The 20260-nt window shown below is 47.7% G+C and overlaps 2 protein-coding genes across 5 annotated transcripts in view; both read right to left on the bottom strand.

Annotated features, from left to right (window-relative positions):
- Positions 1–13234, bottom strand: part of LOC144096651 (thiol S-methyltransferase TMT1B-like) — a 65974-nt gene extending 52740 nt beyond the window's left edge. Inside the window, exon 1 of the mRNA XM_077629482.1 lies at positions 12668–13234. Within this exon, the coding sequence (XP_077485608.1) occupies positions 12668–13033 (366 nt within the window). The 5' untranslated portion in view covers positions 13034–13234. The remainder of the gene's footprint in view (positions 1–12667) is intronic.
- Positions 13235–15107: 1873 nt separating this feature from the next.
- The window catches only part of LOC144096649 (membrane metallo-endopeptidase-like 1), a 44136-nt gene continuing 38983 nt past the window's right edge, over positions 15108–20260 (bottom strand). For all 4 annotated transcript variants that reach the window (XM_077629478.1, XM_077629477.1, XM_077629480.1 and 1 more), the window contains one exon: positions 15108–18618. In XM_077629478.1, the coding sequence (XP_077485604.1) occupies positions 16516–18618 (2103 nt within the window). In that variant the 3' untranslated portion in view covers positions 15108–16515. The remainder of the gene's footprint in view (positions 18619–20260) is intronic.

Here is a 20260-nt window from a genome sequence, read left to right as displayed (position 1 = left end):
TTGAGCCTCTCTCTAAACATCCTACATCCTAGCACAAAATACTTATGGCTACTCTCTATGTATCTGAGAGCGGCTTTGCAGAATCGATCCGATTGAGCCATTCCACTCTATGAGCGTTAGTTTCGGTCCGAAGGAAGGATGCGTTCGTTTCACATTTAGCACGAAGTGCGCATCGTCAGCTTGTGGAGGATGACCGGGCGGTGGCGCCAGATGGCGCCACGTTCTCTTCAACAGCGCGCGCTCCTTTCTCTCCGTGACCAACCAGCGCGCTAGGAGCGACGGGCGATGGTTGGCGGTAAGCAGTAGCGGTACGCGTTATGTATTTGGCATTTTGATACCCTAGAGGGTAGCCAAATACCGCACCCGTAACCCCAATCTTCCAACCAACCAAGCCTTCAAGCTATGCTAAATGTGTCTGATATCTTGCGTAGGCTGTCACACCATCGCAGTGTCTTGCGCTCGAGTTCGGATCCATAAGTAAGGGAACGTTACTGATCAGTGTTCCCTTCTGCGCCGTCGACGTGACGGTGAAGCATCGCTGGGTCAGCTGGGCGTTGACATGGTTGTTGTTACAGTGCAAACGGCGCTGCCAGCCTTGGCATGAACGAGTTATCGAGAACAGGCAAGCATGAAGTGCAAACTTCCGCCACGTGCTAAGATAGGCTGCTTTGATCGGTCGCACTAATCGTCGTCATTGGGAGAGTGAAATGGGAATGGGAAGCTTCGCGAAATTTGAGTTAAGGTAGCATTTTGTTTGCTTGTATTTTGAAATTTCTTCATTGAATAACTCCCGTTCCTATGCATCGATTCTCGCAATTCTTTTTGAGTCAGCATCTGTGTGACATAAAGAATCCATCTGAAGCGTAACCGGCATCTGCTCAAGTGGTGTTTCGCAGCCCCTTTAAGACGGCCTATGCCCGTGACGGCGCGGATGAGATAAGGACGTCCGCCGCAAGCAGGGGAGGCCGGTACGGGACGGGTCCCTTTGTTGGCGACTTCCGAGCGGCCTTCCTTGCAAACACACGACCAACGAGTTTGCGGAAAGGTCAGCGAACTCCACACCTCCCAACCAAGAATGTCACGCGGACATTTGCTGTCAGTGTGACATAAAAGTGCGGCCACAAGGTTCCAGGCAGCACTGCGGGTTCGCACACACAGCCTGAATTCGTTCCGTGCACAAAAGGTTAGGACACCAATCTTCACGCTCCAGAACTTGCCATGTCCGCTCTCTGCATGCCAACTGCCAAGCTAGTCCCTAGCCTCCACTTCCCACATTACATCTACTGGTTACTAACGAATGCAAACATTGAGCACTCGGAGAACTGGTATGCTATAATCTCTTCAGCCGCGCCCGGCTGGGACGCGGTCTCACTGGTGCCGACCGGTCACAAAAAAGAACAACTCCCGCGCCCCCTTTGCAAGCGCCTCCACGTTTCGGTAATAAACCGACAAAGGCCCGGCAGCGTGGTGATGGTGGAACGGTCCGGCCGTACAAAGACTCTGGAATGAAAGCGCCGTTCCCTGTGAAGCTTTCCCCCTTTGGCAGCAATCGGTAATTTGGCGCGCCCGATGAGCGTTTTTGCTTTGTAATGTGGGGTGCGCGACAAGTTAGCCCTGACTGTCGCCTGCCAGGTACTCTCTGCTTTGGGCGGCGCTCCAGCGTCTTCTGGAATCTTTTATGCCCTGATTTCGCTCACCTCTCATTTTCCGTGCACAGTGCTGTTCCCATTGATAACGTGCTGCGCCACTTCCCGCCTGCCGCTGCCTATCCACAACGTGAACGGCTCTTGCGGCCGATAAGCACGCCTTCACCTTGCCCTTCCTCTTGCTACCGTCTGAGGCACCCGCAGGCGTAGTCTGAGAGGACTCGGTTTTCTTGCGTTTAGGGTACACTCGGCGGCGACGACTCTTTCTAGGTGTCCGATGGTTTTCTGCGTGCGCTTCCTTTGTCCCTGAATCATGCATGGAAACCGTCGCTGAATCCTCACGCAGCTCTTTGCTGTCGCCCGGTGCGCGCAATGTGTCTGCCAATACAACTGTCCTAGTTAGCGCAATCGGCGTTCTTTTTATCGACAGCTCGACCGACACGAGCGGCGCGTCCTCAGCTGCCAGTGATGGCCTACGGGCCACCTCGGAGACAACTTGATCGGAACCTGCTGTTACCTTTAAAGTTTGTCGTGCGCTTTCGCAGTTCTGAGGAACTAATCTGCCAGGGACCGTGACGTGAGACTCAGGATTAACATGTCTTAATTCCGGCCACGCTCCCTGTGTTTCCAGCACCTGTACTTTTTCTGTCTAGCTGTCCTCTTCTCGTGCGATACGCTCCGAACGAAGATGATCCGTTTCGCGCTTCAGTTCCAGCGATTCCCTCTCGACTTCTTCGGTCTGCAACCGCAGTTGCAGTATCGCTGACTGCGTCGATGTCGCCTGTGGTGCGGCGCTCTTCTGACCTCCGCCCGTATGGCCCGCGGGCGCCAATGGGTCCCTTTGTTGGCGAGTTCCGAGCGGCCTTCGTTGCAAACACACGACCAACGGGTTTGCGGAAAGGTCAGCAAACTGCACAACTGGGTTGGCGGTGGATGTCGTAGCGGTGTTTAGAGCGCTGCTGTGAGTCCAAAATGCGGAGGTGGGCAATTCGACGTGCTTCGACAGCTCGGCAGTGTCTGGCGGCAATGGAAGGCGCATCGTGGATAGAAAAAGGAAGGATGGTGTCTATACAGCGGCAGAGAACGAAAGCGTACACAAGGCAAAATTGGCTGTAACGAGTTGTTTCACGTTGTGCAGTGCTGTACGCATACGTAATAATGGGAGGATGTCATCCCAGTTTATTATGGTCCGAATCGACGTGCAGTGTCAGCATAGGGGTGAGCGTGTGATTTGTGCGTTCGACGAGACCGTCCGTTTGTAGTTGATACGGTGTCGAGTGACGAAAACTGCATTCACAGCGACGAAGTAGTTGCTCGACAACTTGCGCGGTAAACTGGCGCCCACGATCACTGATGAGAACGCGAGGAGGTCCATGACGGAGAATGAGAAAGCGCAGGAGAAAAGGACATACATCGGAAGCAGTGGCGGACGAAATGGCGGCTCTTTCACAGTATCGTGTTAGGTGTTCTACACACATGATAACTCAGCGGTTACCATTCGCAGACCGGGGAAAAGGGCCAGCAGGCCGATGCCCACTTGCTCAAATGGTGTGGTTGGAGGTGTGACAGGGTGCTGCTGGCCTGGCGAACACGACGTAGGAAGCTTAAAACGCTGGCACTGAACAGAGCTGGCTAGGTATTGTTGGATCGTTTGACGCATTTTTTGCCAGTAAAAACGCTCTTGTGTGCGGTGAACGGTCCGGGCAACTACCAAGTGGCCAGACGTGGCATTGTCGTGCGTCAGTTGAAGAACAGGGATGCGAAGGCTTTCCGGCACGACGAGAAGAAACCGTGCACCCTGGCGTGAAATTCTTCATGAAAAGTAAACCGGCACTAATACAGAAACGGGCAGCAGGGAAATGGCCGGCGGCGTCGAAGAGCGCCATTAACGTCGTGTCCGTGCGTTGTCCACTTCATAAGAGGAAGCGTTGGTGATACAGAAGCGAGGTAGTCGTCGAAGTTGTCGCCATCGCAACCAGGCATCGGAAGCGGCAAGTGCGAGATACACTCAGCGTCAACGTGTTGACGACCGCATTTGTACATGACAGTGAAGTTGAACTCCTGTAGCCGCAAAGCCCAGTGGGCAAACCGGCCGCATGGGTCACGGAGGTTCACGAGCCAACAGAGCGAATGATGGGTGGTGACGATGGTAAAAGCATTGCCATATACTATATGTAGGAACGAAAGTGTTGCACAGCGAGAACTACCGCGGGACACTCTTGTTCGGTAACTGTGTAGTTGCTGTCCGACTTGCTCAGCGACCGGCTGGCATAAGATATCACATGCTGATCTCCACAGAGGAGCTGGATGAGCACAGCGCCAACTCCGACACCACAGGCGCCGGTGTGAACTTCGATGGCAGCAGATGGGCAGAAATGGTGCAGTATAGGGCTCTACGTCAGGAGAAATTTCAGATGGCGTAATGCAGAGTCGAGTCACAGTCAGGGGTCCACTTGAATGACACGTCCTTGTGTTCGAGGCACGCGAGAGCGGAGGCGATGTCGGCAAACCGCGGAACAAAACGGCGAAAATACGAGCATAGCCCTAAAACGCTGAGCAGTTCCTTGGCTGATTGCGGCTCTCTAAAGTTGGTGAAAGAATCAACTTTGTGGGGATCAGGCCGGACACCGTCCTTATCAACCAAATGACCGAAGACAATTATTTGGCGTTCGCCAAAGTGACACTTCTTAGAGTTAAGCGCTAGACTCACTCTTTCAGTGGAGTCGAGGACAAAGCAAGGCGGCTGTTATGCTCGCTAAATGTCTTCCTAACGATCACATCATCATCCAAATAACACAAACAAATCTGCCATTTCAGACCGCGCAAAATAGTGTCTATAAATCTTTAAAATTCGGCACGTGCATTGCGTAGTCCAAAAGGCATAACGCATAACTCGTAGTGTCCGTCAGGTGCGACAGATGCCATCTTTTCTTTATCGTTCGGGTGCGTAGGTATTTGCCAGTAACCTAATCCCAAGAGAGAGGGAATTTTTTTTAATTAGAGGAAAGGAGAAGAGGTCGGCCGGTGGTCCTGATCTCAAATCAACCGAGGAAAAGTATGAGGCGGAGTGAAGACAGTCGATGGCATCGTCTGTGCGCAGGAACGGATACACATCTTTTTTGTGATGCCATTCAGGCGACGATAGTCTACACAGAATCGCTACGTATTATCTTTCTTTTTTACGAGGATAACTGAAGCCGCCCAAGGGCTTTAATATTCCTGGATAACTCCTCGGCTTAAGATGTTATGACCTTGTTGGTCTATCAGCTCACGTTAGGCCGGCGATACGCGGTAAGGCCTTTGTCGTATTGGAGGTGCGGAGCCAGTTTTGATCACATGATGAATGCGTTAACCTGGAATCGGTGTTGGTTTGTCCCTGCAAAAATCAAACACAGTGACATGCTTCGAAAGCAGTTCCACCAAAACGCGGTTCTCTTTTGTGGAAAGACTTATTTATCATAGCCTGAGCTTTGGACTCTTCACAGGGATGTTCCGGCTCTTCAAGAGCGCGGTTACTGAGCGCCGCGGTTGCAACATACAAGCCGTCCTCGAAAGGGGCAAGTTTCATGTCACGAGGTACTACGGCGGCCTCTTCCGAATAGTTCACTGTCCACAGCGTGGTTCGGCCACTAATCACGGGGACTATGCAGCGGGGCACGAGGACACTCTTCTTAGCGCACGCAAGCGCAGTGGTTTCCACCACGGCGTCAAAAGCGTCACAGAAAATGTGATATGAAACAACCGGCACAAATCCGGCGGACATCGCCGGGACAACTGTGTCCTCTGACACTGAGAACGCTCCGAAATCAAGAGAGGAGCCGACATAACGGTAGCGCCGACATCAGAGTAGCGTTCAATGGAATCCCTCAAGTACGACAGTCTAATGTTGCACCGCACTGCTGCAAAAAGTCAATTCCAAGTGTGACGTCATGTGTAGAATGCGACAGCACAGTAAATTCTGTCCTGAACACTTGTCCATCGATAATAACATTCGCAAAGCAGGCACCAAGTGGAACTAATGTTTCACCCCCAACACGCCGAAACACCACAACCTGATCCCAGCCGAACATTACTTTTCGACCAAGCTATTCTTAAAGTCAATACGATAGCAAGGCGGGCGAGTTGGTGATACATATTTGAAAAATTACAGCGCGGAAGACGGGGACTTCAAGGGTAGAAAACACAGGACAAGCTCTGACTCTCAACTAAAGTTTAATCACAGCAAACAAGCAAATATAAGTGAACAGGCAACAACCAAACATTAAAACCACAAGGCACGTGCACTATGTTGGGTCAAGATAGGCAACCTCGCTGTCACGCAGGAGCAGGGATGGTTTGCTGACGCACAATCTTGATTTCTTTCTCATCTTGTAGGCTTCTACGATTTCTCTGGTTAATTGAACGGGGTGTTTATACAATATGTCACTATAGTACAAGGCAGGAAAACATGATTTACACTCTCGGCAATGATCAACTAAATTCGTGGAGCGGTTAGAATCTAAAGAGTTTAGATTTTCTCTCAGTCGTGTGTTAATACACAGTCCTGTTTGACCAATGTAAATTTGACCACAGGACAGCGGTATTTTGTACACTGTACACTGTATAAAATACCGCTGTCCTGTGGTCAAATTACTCCTGTGGTCCTGTGGTCAGAGGACTGAAAAGTAATTTTAGTCCTGTTACAAAATTTAGAAGAAACTAGTATGAGTAAGCCTCCTCCTCTTGACGGTCGATCTTGTAGAAATGAAGAACTGCTGCTTGCTCGGCGTCGCTGTCCTGAGAAATATCCAAGGAAAGGGGAGGAAATCCAACAACTCTGCGACACCGTCGAGGACGAGAGGGATTCGTGTTGGCACCCAGCAACGTCCACCACAACTGTTAGATACTCAGCTGGCACTGAGCACGTCTGGGGCGTCTATTTAAAAGGTTTAGTGAGAGGGCGGCGAGCTCATCCCGGCCAGGCCGACCAGCTTTTTTCCTCTACGCTTCCGATCTCCCCCGCTTCGTCGTCGACACAAAGCGGGTTGCAATATATACTCAGTTAGCCACCTACAAAACAATTACTTTTTCTGTTCGACATCAAATAGATTTACGTTTGGTTTCTCGCGTGAAACACAGCTCGTAGAATTCACCCATGACATTTCTGTTTCCTTAAATTCCGCTTGTCAGATAGATTGTATTTTCTAGACTTTCGAAAAGCGTTCGATTTAGTTGCTCACAACAAATTACTACAGAAGCTTTCATATTTAAATACCCCTACTACATTCATAACCTGGATAAAGGCATATCTTGTTGGAAGAAAACAATGCGTAGTTTACGACGGAATCAGTTCTGCAAGTTTGGGCGTTACTTCAGGTGTTTCGCAGGGATTGGTTATAGATCCTCTTCTTTTTTTAAATATTTGTAAATGATCCCACTAGCAACATTTCAAGTAAAATCAGAATTTATGCAGATGACTGTTGTACCTACCGCAACATTTCTTCGGAAGCAGATGAAGCTACTTTACAACATGACCTCACCTCCGTGCTCTGCTGGTGCGAAAAAATGGAATATGGCGCTAAATTTCTCCAAATGTAATCTCATCCGGTTTACGAAAATGAAAAAAATTCCTAACAGACAATTTTCTTGGCAGCTCAGACTTATCTGCTGTTTCAAGTTAAAAGTACTTGAGAGTCTTTTGTAGCGATAGCTACATTACGGTAGCATTTCGAGCCTTCAGCTTGGCAGCGCTGCCACCCCGTGACTGCGCCGCCACGCTATCACGTGGTGTGGAGCAGCAGCCGGCGGCGCGGCGCCGTGGCTGATCACGTGGTTCGCCACGTGGTTGGTCATGTAGCCAAGTTTTAGTCGGCCAGCTGTAGCTATCGCGTCACTCCAGGTTTAACCAGGGCTAAACCACCGCCAATTTTTCTCAGCTGACCTCTCATGGAATACACATGTCAATTATATATCGGCTAAAGCCAGCCGCACATAAGCTTCCTACGACGGAACTTAAGGATTGGGCCAAATCTACTCAAGGAGACCTTATTCGTGTCCAACGTACGCCCTGCACTTGAATACGCTTGCACCGCTTGGGACTCGCATAAAAAACAGAATATTGAGGAACTGGAGCGTGTCCAAAAACGGGCTGCTAGGTTTGCCTCTGACGATTTTAATTTCGAAAAAACCTCTTCTGTTTTGCGCGACACGTTGGCGTGGCCGTTATTTGAAAAAAGAAGAAAATATTTGAGACTCTCTTTCTTTTATAATGTCCTTAATGGCAAAACTGGTATTGCAAACGAGAAATACATACATGCAAGATCCTGTATGTTCCCAGTGCCAATTTCGTCAGCATCCGTGTTTTCCATGAAGCTCCCTCTGTTTCTTTAACCTTTTTCTTAACGAAAACTGCTGATTTGCCGGCCAAATTGCTGTACAGATATTTGCTTGTAAATTTACTATTTCGCTTTCTCTATTTTATGTCCACATTTCTCGTGTACAGGTACTTAAAAATTTCCTAGCCCACTGCTTTTCCCCCATTTTTCTCAATCGCTCCTCAAATGCTATCTCACTACTAGCTTCTCTGCTCTCGAACGACGCCCATCCCATATCACCCTGTACCCCCTGATTAGGCGTATTGTGATGTGCTCGCAAAGTTAGCCTTCCCACGCCGTGTTGCTTGATTTCTAACCTTGCTTGAACGTCTGGTCTCATGCACAGGACCGTATTGCCGAAAGTCAGGCTAAGAACCATCACCGCTTTCCAGATCCCTCTTACCACTTCATACCAAATGTAATTTCCACAGTGCCCTTTTTTCATGACAGCTGCATTCCTACTAGCTTTATTCATTACATATTTTTCATGCTCTGTCAGATACTCAGCACCGTTATTTATTCACGCCTCAAGATACCTGTACTCATCCAATACTTCTAGCATGAACTCCTGTAGTCTATGCTCGCCGCCCTCATCATTAAATATCATGTCTGCAGATTTTTCATTACTAAACTTGAAACCTAATCTATCTCCCTCTGTACCACATATGTCTATAAACTTCTGTAAATCTTCCTTGTTGTCAGCCACTAGCACTCTGTCATCCGCGCATATTAGTCCCGGTAATGACTGTTTAATTCATTCCTGTTACTTGAAAAAAGAAACGTTGAAGCCTAGTCCGCTCCTCTCTAGCTTGGTCTCCAATCTTTGCAGATACAACATGAACAGGCAAGGAGACAGAGGACATTGCAACCTTGCCTAAGCCCGCGCTGTATCTCTATAGGTCCTGATACATTTTTTTTTGTTTTATAACCACTCTGCTACATTTATATATTTATATATATCTTTTAAAAGATTAATTACTCTATGTTTCACATACAATGTGCCCTGTATGTCCCACAAATCCTCTTGAATAACGTTGTCGTAGGCTCCTCTGATATCCAGAAATGCTAGCCATAGGGACTTGTGTTCCTTTTCAGCAATCTCTATACAATCCGTCAATGAAAACAGGTTGTCCTCCAACCTACTTTGTTTGCGGAACCCATTTGTAGCTCCCCTAGTACCCCATCGTTCTCCCCACAAGCCTGCCTCCGGTCTTTTATAATCTGCATCACAACGCTGTAAACCACAGTGTCACTGTTATGGGACGGTAGTTATGTCAGCCTTGTCCCCCCTTTTCCTTATATATCATATTCATTCTGCATTCTGCATATTCATCCATAGAAGGCTTTGCCATAAACTATCATTTTGTTCACTACCTTTATTAATGTTTGCTTTGATTTTGGTCCTAGCTTCTTTGTTAACGTAATCGGAATACCATGTGGTCCTGTCGACGTGCTACTAGGAACCTTCTTCCCTGCTCTTTCCCATTCTCATTGCTCAAGCGAAACAATTGAGGTAAGCGGTCTATCCTCCTTCCATAAATTATGTGTAACATTTCTTTATTTTTAAAATTTTTCTGCGATCCTAGCTCCTACATGTTGCATTGCTTCATCCCCTTCTAGCCGAATACCCTGATCTGTAATAGTAAACATTTGCTCTTGCCTAGTCTTATCACTCATGGAATTGAGATGTTTCAGAAATTTCTGAGCTACTTTTTTATCCTTTTTATTTACTTTTGACATCCATTGGGCACCGTTTCTTCTTTCTCATTGAACAGGTACGATGCTACCCTTCTAAACTTTATGAAGGTATACCATTTTCTGTCTACACTAGCTTCTGGCTCCCTCCTCTTCTTGGAATAACTGTGTTCCCCGGCCTTCTTGACTTCCTTCTCTCGCCAACTCTTGGGTTTACGTTTTCATTTCCTTTTTGGCTTGACTCGCCTCTTAGCTAGCTCTAGCACAAGTAATCGAGGTAATTTGGTATAAGTCCATTTTGTTTCATTATCATCGAAAATTACTTGCTTAAGTTGTTCGGCTGCGGCTTCCAATTGTTTTTCCGAGAAAAATTTCCCTTCTGATTGTTCTTCTCGCTTCAGTCCGACATTGGTTTTACTGCTTGAACTAAACTTAATACGTTTGTGGTCATTACCTAGACTTTTGGAGCGATGTTCATCTATGTTCATTACCCCTAACCTGTCATACATCCTATGTGACATAGGTGCATAATCTATCGTCGAGTGCAGACTCCCTGCCTCCCATGTTATGAACCCATCACACTTCTGTGTAGTGTTGCATACAACTAAATCATGCCTGTCACACATATCCTGCCGAATCTGTGTACCCATCTGTGTACCTATGTGTGCATTCATGTCGCCTAATATGATTATCCAGGCCTGTCCTCCTAGCTCAGAAATGTTCCTTGCGACACATTCTACCATTTTCATGTTTCCCTCTTTGGCATTAGGCTTGGTCCACAGGAATACAAAGCCAGGGACTGTTTGCTCCCCTGCCACTTTTCCTTTTAGCCATAAATGTTCCTTGCATCCCAGTTTAACCCTTTGAAGATTCATACTTTTATGAGTTCATACTTTTTCTGAATCGTAGCGGTGGCCTAGTCACTTGAGCATCCGCCTCGTATGCGGGAGGTGCGGGGTTCGATCCTTAGTGCGGCCGGGTACCCACCGGTGATACAATGGGTGCAAGCGTTCACCAGGTCTGGTGCTCGGCTTATTTAGGGTGAAATGCTTGGGAAATAGGCTCCTAACCCCACCTTGAGAAGTGGAAAATACCTTTTGCCATGGCGCTCTTTGGCCACAGATGCCCTTGCGCCATAAAAATCTATAATCACCATAATCACCATCACTTTTTCTGAAACACAAGCAGCGCCCTATACTTAATGGATTCTGCACTACTGTTGTGGTATACAGCCACCTTCGCTATATGGGGCAAATTTCCTGGGTATATCAGTTAATAATTAATATAAACGTGAGTATCACAACACGACGAATCGTTTTACACCATCCGGAAACTCCTGCAAGAAACGGTTCGTCCGTAAGGGCCGTCTGAAGGTCTTCGAAATGCACGGTTTGGGGGCGGAAAGGTCATCGTTGCGAATTCGACACATACTTTGGGCTTCATCTCAATTAGTAATTTTATCATGTGGCACATGCCAAGTCATTTGACAGCACTTCGAACATTCTGCGTCAAACGGGTGGCCCGCACATTTTATGCAGAATGGAGGGGGGGGGGGGGGGTTAGGGAGGGGGGATTGTCCCACTTCGATGGCTGCTACACTGGCAGACTCAACTGTAGACAAATGCGTTCTTGACAAACATAAGTAACAAGGCCTAACGCTGTTAAAAAAGGGAAAAAAAACTGGCTCGTTAAAACTCAGTGTTCGGTCTCTTTTAAAGCCAGGATTGATTCCTATAAATTGCGGACATAAAGTAGGATCAAAGGCTTATGGATAGATTACTAGTCAGAGGGCCCGAAGGTTTTGGGTTTTTTTGAAAAATAAAGCATACGCTCAGAAAGGAAGACATTTTATCACACTTTGAGAATTTAAGAATTCTGACACTCCTTTCGAACAGAGGCAACGCGACTGTTACATTACATATCATGATTTAAGCAATAATACCGCAATTCTTCCTTTTACTGCACTACATGCGTGATGAAGGCTTTTGCTCCTATGCTCCTTGGTTTCGGCCACTGTTAGTTCCCGTCATGTATGGCATAATGGCTACCTCTTTCCATTCCCTTGTGTGCTCAGTAGGCTGTCCTTTTGGTATATTTCTGCGCCCTTTTTGTATTTAGCGGAAGGTTCACGTCCTCATGCCCATCATGCCTATTAATGCTGTGTACTTCCTTTGGCGAATGTATGCTTCGTGAACATGAACCTCCAAATATGATACGAGTGATATCTCTGTAAGCCCACCCTCCCCTGTAAATATTTACGGCTACGAGCGTAATGAATAATTTATGTGGGCGTTTATTGCGAGCCGGTTATGCTACAACACAAAAGATCGACAGATATTACTTTTCCTACGGCGCGTGCCATCATCTTAGGAGGAAATTTCTGAGTTCTACCTTGAACGATTAATAACTGTACGCCCCACTCCAGTTGTAACCAACACAGTGCTGTGCGCATGTGTGATTTAATTCCTCTAAAATGAACTAATCACGCGCAAAATCTGGACACATTTCTTATTGTGTAAATAGCTTGTACATATTACTTCTCCCCCTATCCTCTCTTCCTGTCCCCTAACCTCTTTCATTTCATTTCTCCATTCTGCCTGCTATTCTTTATTTCCGCTGCCCCAGCTCAGGTGCTTCAGTATCGATGGCAGATGCCGGGGCTAGTAAAAATCGTTTCCTTCCTTTTTGCTATTATTTTTAATAAAACCACTGCCACCACCACCACCACGTCAACTTTTTCGTCAGTCAGGAGCTCGTCGACAGGCGCTGCATGCTGCTTCTGCATTAACTTGTAGGCAACCATGGAAAGCTAAAGGGGGTCTTACCCTTGGGTGAGACCTGCCCGCCGCCTATACCGGTCCGTGTGTAAGATGCAATCGAAGGAGAAACAACGCCCAAATGAAATTTGTCAGTGATTAAACCGGGCTGTGTCCTGCATAATCCTCTCTCCACCACCAAAATGGTGACCTATACCTTGGGGTTCTTCTTCAGTTGCTCCAAGAAGACAGCGCCAAAGTCCCTGTTGGGGTCCACGTTCGTGTACTTGATGGGCCGCGTCACGTACTCGAAGTTGCCGCCATGTCCTGCGCCGATCTCCAGCACCCTGAGCGAACCGCTTTTCCTGAGCTCGGGGTCGTGTGACTCAAACGAACAGAGCGATTTCAGGGCGAGGCTTCGTGCCTTGGCAAAGCCTGCGGCCCATACGACGTTGCCAAGGCGAAAGAAGCTGGCGAAATACCATTGCCGAGCTCTGAGTGAGAGGAGAAGGGGAACCAGCAGCAGAAGCCCGAAGAAATGCAGGGACACCATCCACAGGAGCGTTGGCACAAATCGGAACATGGCTGCTGTGTCCGAGTACAGACAGCACTGAACATTCGTTCCCGCTCCTTTCCCACAAAGGGTTTGTAGCTGTACTACCACGAGCAATATGAGCAGGAACACGGGGGCGCGTGCCCGATAGTCTCGAACCCTACGTGTAGCGATACGTGGCAGCCGCTTTCAGAAATAAAGGGGAAAGGAGGGCGCATTCCTCTATTTCTCAGAAGCAGGCAACGCCACAGAACCCTTTCCACAGTGCTGCGAAAAGTGGCCGCAGTGCATCGCCATAAGGAAGGTTCGAGGCTATCTGACACGCGCTCTCGTGTTGCTGCTCATATTGCTCGTGATAGTAAAGGTTGGCGAACGCCACAAGCCCTGTACGAAACGTGTACAAATTGCATTTGCTGGCAGGGGGGGGGGGGGGGGGGGGTCGTGCGATATCCTGTCGTGTGGCGGTAGTTACAACGCAAGTGGCATGAAAGGCCGACTAGAAGCAATTTTCGAATGGGCAACGGCTGTGAGCCCACAAAAAAAACCAAATGTAGGCGTCTCTACTGCCTCACGCATAAACGAGTCCTCGATCGAATAACACATGTGGTTTTGTGTTACCAAGCAATCTGTTCAAGTATGCTGGAATGACTAGATAAGCTAGATGTCAGTTAATTAAATGCACCGAAAAGGGCAGTGTGGGATATGAGACCGCCGACTACAGCCTAAAAGAACTGTGCTGGGAGACTCTTTAATTGTGATACACATTCATACACGTAATTACGCGCTCAGTGGGCCCGGAGCATTTTGTGAACTGCAAAGATATATAGTTAAATGGTAAGAACAGCGCTTAAGATGTTTACGTGACAATGTAGGCCATTGGCTCTTTTTCTTCATACTTAACTTGGTTGTAACCGTCATTTCCCACATCATTTCACGCTGCTGGAATTCTCTTCTCTTTCGGTTAGCCAAGGCGGCTTCGCCCTACATCCAGGGATCAGCCAGTATCCGAAACATTTAGTGCGCTAAAGCTAAGACCACAACTCGCCGATTTCGCTACTGTCTCTCCGCCTCCAACGAAGCCTGCTTGACCTTCAAGCAGCCTAGGTTAGTCATATAGGTTACGCAACTTTTTGGCGCTATGAAAACCTTCCCATGAGATTGTTCGGAGAGTACCCAATGTGAAAAGTGGCAAGTAAATTAATGATTGGTCGCGAGAGGTCACTCGGGAAAAGGAACTTGGGTTTCACGAGCCCCTCCGGTGGTAGCACCTGTCATAGCAGGGCAGTTGTGCACCACTTAACCACGGTTGGAGCGGTATGATGACTCACAGCGATCTATGAATGCAAAATGGAGAATGACTAATTCTGCATAGATGGGCGTTAACCCATTAAATCTATGGCGTCATACTCTTAAGGTGGAAATTAAGTGTCCTCTCCCGTTTTCTGCGCTAGCACTAAGGGCCCCACGCCCCGATTTCCCCGATCTTTGTTTGAAATCTGCTTGGCCTAGAAATCCGACCCTCGAAACGAAACCTAAACTGAAGTGCTTGCGCAACTAATTTGCATTTGGCGTAATCGCGCTACATCGTTCATTTTTAAAATGCACAATCGAATGCTGCGTTATTTCAAGCGTTAACGAATATCTTAACAGTGCACGCCAAAGGTGCTCACTGAAACACTCTAAAAGAAAGCTTCTCTTGCTTTTGTCACACATGCAGAGGCTTCCGCTACGACGGCGCCATGGTTCGTGAAGATTGAAAAACAAATCATGCAGGAGGAAGGAGGGCAACAAGTAAATGAGGCACTTTTTGGTAAGGTTTCGATTGAGCAGTGCGGCCCGTTCTACTCGTCCCATCGCCAGTTCTATCGATTATCGGCACCGGTAGATCGGTACTGGCAGTGCCGCTGGACTGTTCGTTGAGTGCACGATTACAGTGTCTATTCTCCCAGTAGAAGGTTCGTGTGAAAAGCGTGAGCGCGAGTGTCACTCATGTCGCGGTGACGAGCAATGAAAGCTCAGGAAAGAGAGAGACAAAAATAAAAAAAAGTGGCAGATTAAGCGCCAGGGAAGGCAAGCAAAATAGGTGTATTGATGAGAAGAGTGCTTGAAGAAAGTAGCGATTTATCGTGAACGTTGCCGAGACATCTAAAAGGCGTGCGAGAAGAAAGTACACAGAGCACCAGCGCGCTCCAGCATTTTCAAAGTGTTATCAATCAGTAAGACAAAATATTAGTGTTAATAAACTCTATTATCTGCATGAACAGCGTTTAATTCACTGCAATGTTGGTGACGTTGCACAAATATTGTAGAACGTAGTCAAGAGATCACTAGCAGCAAATGCTGCTCACATCACGATCATATCTATACAGACAATGCGCAGCTACCCCTCAGGTTCCGTGTTGCGCTGGCAACTCATAGCGTCTCACATCGGTTTGTTTGTTCAAAGTATGACACCAATTTTATTCAATGAGCATCGTGTATATGGGATGCATTGGGTTACCTGTCCTGATATTTTAAAGACTGACGGCGTAAGAGGGAATTTCTATTTGTAAACATTAATAATCAAGACGTGTTACATATAGCCTTCCGTGTCGTGGTCAGTTCACACAATGGTATATTATGATGCTCCACTAATATTAAAAGTAGTCACTGATCTTTATTATAAAATGCTTAAAGGATCATGCGCGTGTCTGAGTTCAATGTAAAGAGATGTTTTACATCACGGACACACGCAGATGCACGAGGATTCTGGACGGTTGCGAAAAATTCCACAACGCCGCCGCCCTGGAAGACCTGTAACACTGGCCTTTTTTTGTCTTTTTTAACAGAGAACTCCAGTACTTTAAGCCATGCAGTAGCAGTTATTTTCCACACTGCTAGCAAAACTGCCTCAGTTCAAAGCCACCATGTGCGGCTTAGTAGCTTTTGGCATGCACGTAGTTTCGGGTACAATTACAGCAGTGGAACAGCACGTAAGCACAAAAGGGGGAAAATGACATTTATGATTTACTGAATTCAATGCCACATTATAATACGCTGGAATTTAAACATGGCTTTTACATAAAAAAGCAGCATCTGCTGCAAACAGTTCATTCAGACGGATAATTAAGACGTCCGCGTCTAAGCTATGGACGAATTAGCAGCAGGAAATGCGCAGAACATTCCCAAAGTCCCTCTACGCACAATGCTGGCGCCCGTGCACGATTCTGAATATGCTTGTAACCGCAGTCTTGAAGCGGCTGGTGCCTGATGCTGCCACTGGCTGCACCGGCCGCATTGGGCAAAAAGTATCTGCAGTGCAAGTGGCATTAGACATAAAAGGCGCTTTGGTTTTGCTCTCCCAAACACGGCGTGTGAGCCTATGTGCCTTTTTGCATAAAGAGGACCAAGGACAGCTGGAATGGTATAAATTTCCTAGCTACCACGAAGAGAGTTGACTACAAGGTATTTGAACACACAGTATAATAAAGATAGCTAGCAATGAAGTTTGGAAGCGAGTAATACACTGCACATCACCAAAAGGTACACTTAAGGGCTGGATTCATCGGAGATCCAGCCGGGCAGTTGAAGGCAGTTGAGAACTCCGGCATATTCTTGACGAGCGAGTTACACCTGGCCTTGAACTCGGGATAGCGATGTGACGGTGGCAAATTGGAGCACCACATGTAGCAAAAGGCGGTGAAAAACAGCTGCTCGTCACTCATTTCTGGTAGGCTGTGCAGCCGCAGCGGGGAATTAGTCCTGTTCTTCTGAAGCACGTAGGCGTCGTAGGCTACGGGTAGAGCACCGAAATCGGCCACAATTTCAGGATTTTTTGCGCAGTTAGATGAGCTGAACTTGTCGTTGGGCAGCAAGTAGGCGTCTCGAATGCATTTTAGTCGTTTCTGGTATTCTTCTTTCGATGTCAAATACTTTTGATTGGTGCGGCTCGTGTGCAGCTCGTAAAAAGCGTGCACCATTTCGTGTGCGGCGAAGTGCCCCATCGATGCGTAGTCGATCGACGGAACCGTGTCGAAAAACGGTGGCATCAAAAGTCCCAAGCCTATCACAATCGTGTTCCGAGTGGGCGCATATTTGCCATTTACCCGAGACATGTCCTCATTGAGAGCCACAATGGTATCTTCTTCAGATTTAAAGCTGAGTGCCCTCCTTGTCCTGGAGCGCGAAGCGCTTAGCCAGCTCATTATGAAGGAGACTCCTGTGTCCTCGAACGAGGCGTAGAAACTATTCAAGGACTCTTCATCTTGTGTACCACTGGGATAGCCGATTAGCTGCTTCATACTTCCAAGCTGTTCCAGCATGTCTTTTTTCATTCCCTCGTCCAGCCAGCGCGACTCGGTTATCTTCGTCCGCAAAGAAACTCTTACGCTGGAAACCGTGTCGATCGCCTTCGAAAGCACATCTTTCGTCACAACCGGATGATAATAAGCAGAGTATGTGGCGCTATTCATGACTGTCGATGTATAAATCAGACATTTCTGGTGCCGTAAGAAAGGCCTTCGCATTTGAACGTGGTAAAGTTTCAGCTTTTCTTCAAGATGTGTTCCTGGCATTGCCATATGCGTCATCTGTCTTAGCTGCCACGACACATCAAAAGAAATCCAAAGCGCCAATCGATTTTCGTCCACACTCCGAAACAACTTCCGTAGGAAGTTTTTTATGCGGTTGTTTAGAAAGACCACATTATGATCTCCCGGCAGGAAACCGTCGCTGATGTTTTTCATGTAGCCGTTCCAGCCTTGCCCTGTCCTGGATGTGATAGCTTCTTCAAGCTTTGCTAGAGCGTGCACGTTAATGTTACTCTGCTCTGGCTCGTCATTGGTCGTGATGGCCTCACTGACAAGAACTAAATATCGTTCCATGATTTTTATCACACTTGAAGTCGCCGGAATCAGTTTGTCCTCCATTTCAAGCCACTTCAGGTGGTTCACAATAACCGTCTCATTCCGAAGATGCTTGTAAGTAAAGTCTGGTCGCATGCCAAGAACCACTTGCGTGTGTTGCGTGTCGTGCGACAGTCTGCCGAACTGTACATCGACGAGTGTAGGCAGGCCGTAAACCAGTGAGAAGTCTAGGAATGAATACCAAGCACCTACGGCCGACTGAGGACCCAGCGTCGCCCCGTGTTCGGCTAGGAACCTCAATATGTCAGCCCTCGGGTCTTGACTTGAGCTGCCATTTGGGTTGCTGAGGGCCACACAAGACTGGAACAAGCCAGCTGCTTTTTGCACAGCTGTCTGGTCGCACGGGGGCACTAACATGTCACGCAGAACTGCTATCACGGACTCTGTAATCTCGTTGTTCCGTTGGTTAATTACGCTGGTACTGAAAGAGTCGTCCCCTTTCTTCCACCGTGCACAAACGTATTCATAAAAGTCAGTGCAGGGCTGCGGCAACGTGTTACGGTACAATCCCGACACAAACTCGCACTCTTTGGTGTCGCACAACTTCAGCGATGGTACCAGTAAGCGGTGAATTGGCACGTCGGTGCTGTCCTTCTTTTGATCGAGCAATGAGAGGACGGATAGTGGCAAGGCAACGGTAACGGCGACAGTAAAGCCTACAATGACCACAGCATTTTTACTCCAAAGGGTCCTTTGGCCGCCCATGTTTCCCTGCGGATGAGGAAAGAAAACATCAGGTAAGAGTGCAATTGGCTTCAAATACAGCACGCGGTCTCTTGCCAATGCGGTAGAGTGCAAACAGCTCCCCCGAATGATGTGAAATGCTCAACACACTTATCATGGGTGATGGAGTGCGTTTTCCTTGGCGATTATGCGGGTTCGTGCGAGAGTGAAAATAAAAACAGGCCATAAAGAGATCCAGGTGGAACAGAAGCGCCTATATTTGGGGAGGGACCTAGTAATCGGCACTACCTTATATTACTACATACAGTTCAAAGCCGATCATAAAAAAAACATCGCCTGATCTTTAGGAATACTGCTTTTAAAGCATGGTTAATTTCGAAGCCACGAGCACTAGAAACGATGTTCATGAATGGCGCATGTACATAACAGCATTATGATCATGGTAATTTCCGAGCGAACTTGCTTCGGAGCATTGCTGGTGAGCTACGCGACCAAGAGGAGCCGGCGCGGGCCGGATGTTTATTTTTCTGATATCAAGTTCTTACACAACATAGATGCAACTTGCCTAAAAGGGGCGTGTTCTTGTTTCCTAAGGAGAAAGGCCCTGAAAGTACGTGTCGCATTTCCGCTTTCTCTCTCCGGTTTCATAACTTTACACACGCGCCGCACATTGCAACCTTTAGTCCGCGAGAAGTAAGCGCAGTACTTGTCAACTTCATTGGCTCGCAGTGAGGAGTTAGCGCCAGATATTTTAAGCAAGTCATTGGGAACGATGTACGGAACATTCATGAGCTGATGATAACAAGCGCAATATCAGTAAACAAACCTTCCAACGTAAATACAGTGGATAAGAGAGCCTACGAGAACTAAACAACACACCCCACGGCACACTCGAACAGTGCAAAGCTACACTGTTTCATAGGCGAGGCTAGATTTACCGGCCTTCTGATTGGTAGCATTAGATGAAATCTCTCCGGAAAGATGGTAATCTCAGTCTCGGTTAAACAGAGCACAGAAAGAAGCCATTTGCATTCTGCCCTGACTATCGCCGAATGAACTTTTCCTAAAAAACAAAAGTCGCTTTTTGCGCAGCTGAGTTCAACGCAGTGTGTCGCAGTTCGTGTCACTTGAGCTGGTTTTCAAGCATGAACAACCAACTAGTCCGCACCCCTACCTTCGTAAGCGAGTTTCTATTCTATGTGTGCTCAAGCTCCCCAGTTCAAGTTTTCCTGAGCGACACGAAGGCCTTCCTGCCTGCTTCTATGCAGGCTGCGCTTTCCGTCGTCTCAGCACCACATGATATTTGGCGGCAGTGAGGGGTGCGGAGTGAAAAACACCACTAAGCCACCAGGCTGCCCGGGCCGCGTTATGTCACTCGAGACCGCAGAGTTTGCTAAAGATTGCAAGACACCCGACTCTTCTCGGGCCTAGCTTCGACTTCACGGCGTTGCCTCGAAATTCTGGCCCCTCACAGTAAAGGCACGCCGCGCATCGGAGATTTCGACGGTTTAGACGTCTACCCGCGACTCAAGCTCAGGCTACCGCAGCAGTCGCAGCTGCCTAATGTCGCTTATCTGTAAGGTCGTTTATCTGTAAGGCACGCAAGATGAAGGTGAATAATCGACTGCTGAATTTTTAGCCTCAACTTTTTTTAGGGACCTGGTACTGC

The sequence above is a fragment of the Amblyomma americanum genome, chromosome 7 (assembly GCF_052857255.1).
Source record: "Amblyomma americanum isolate KBUSLIRL-KWMA chromosome 7, ASM5285725v1, whole genome shotgun sequence".
Classification (NCBI taxonomy): domain Eukaryota; kingdom Metazoa; phylum Arthropoda; class Arachnida; order Ixodida; family Ixodidae; genus Amblyomma; species Amblyomma americanum.
Note: the sequence above shows the minus strand (reverse complement) of the source record. Positions and strands in the feature narration are given on the sequence as shown.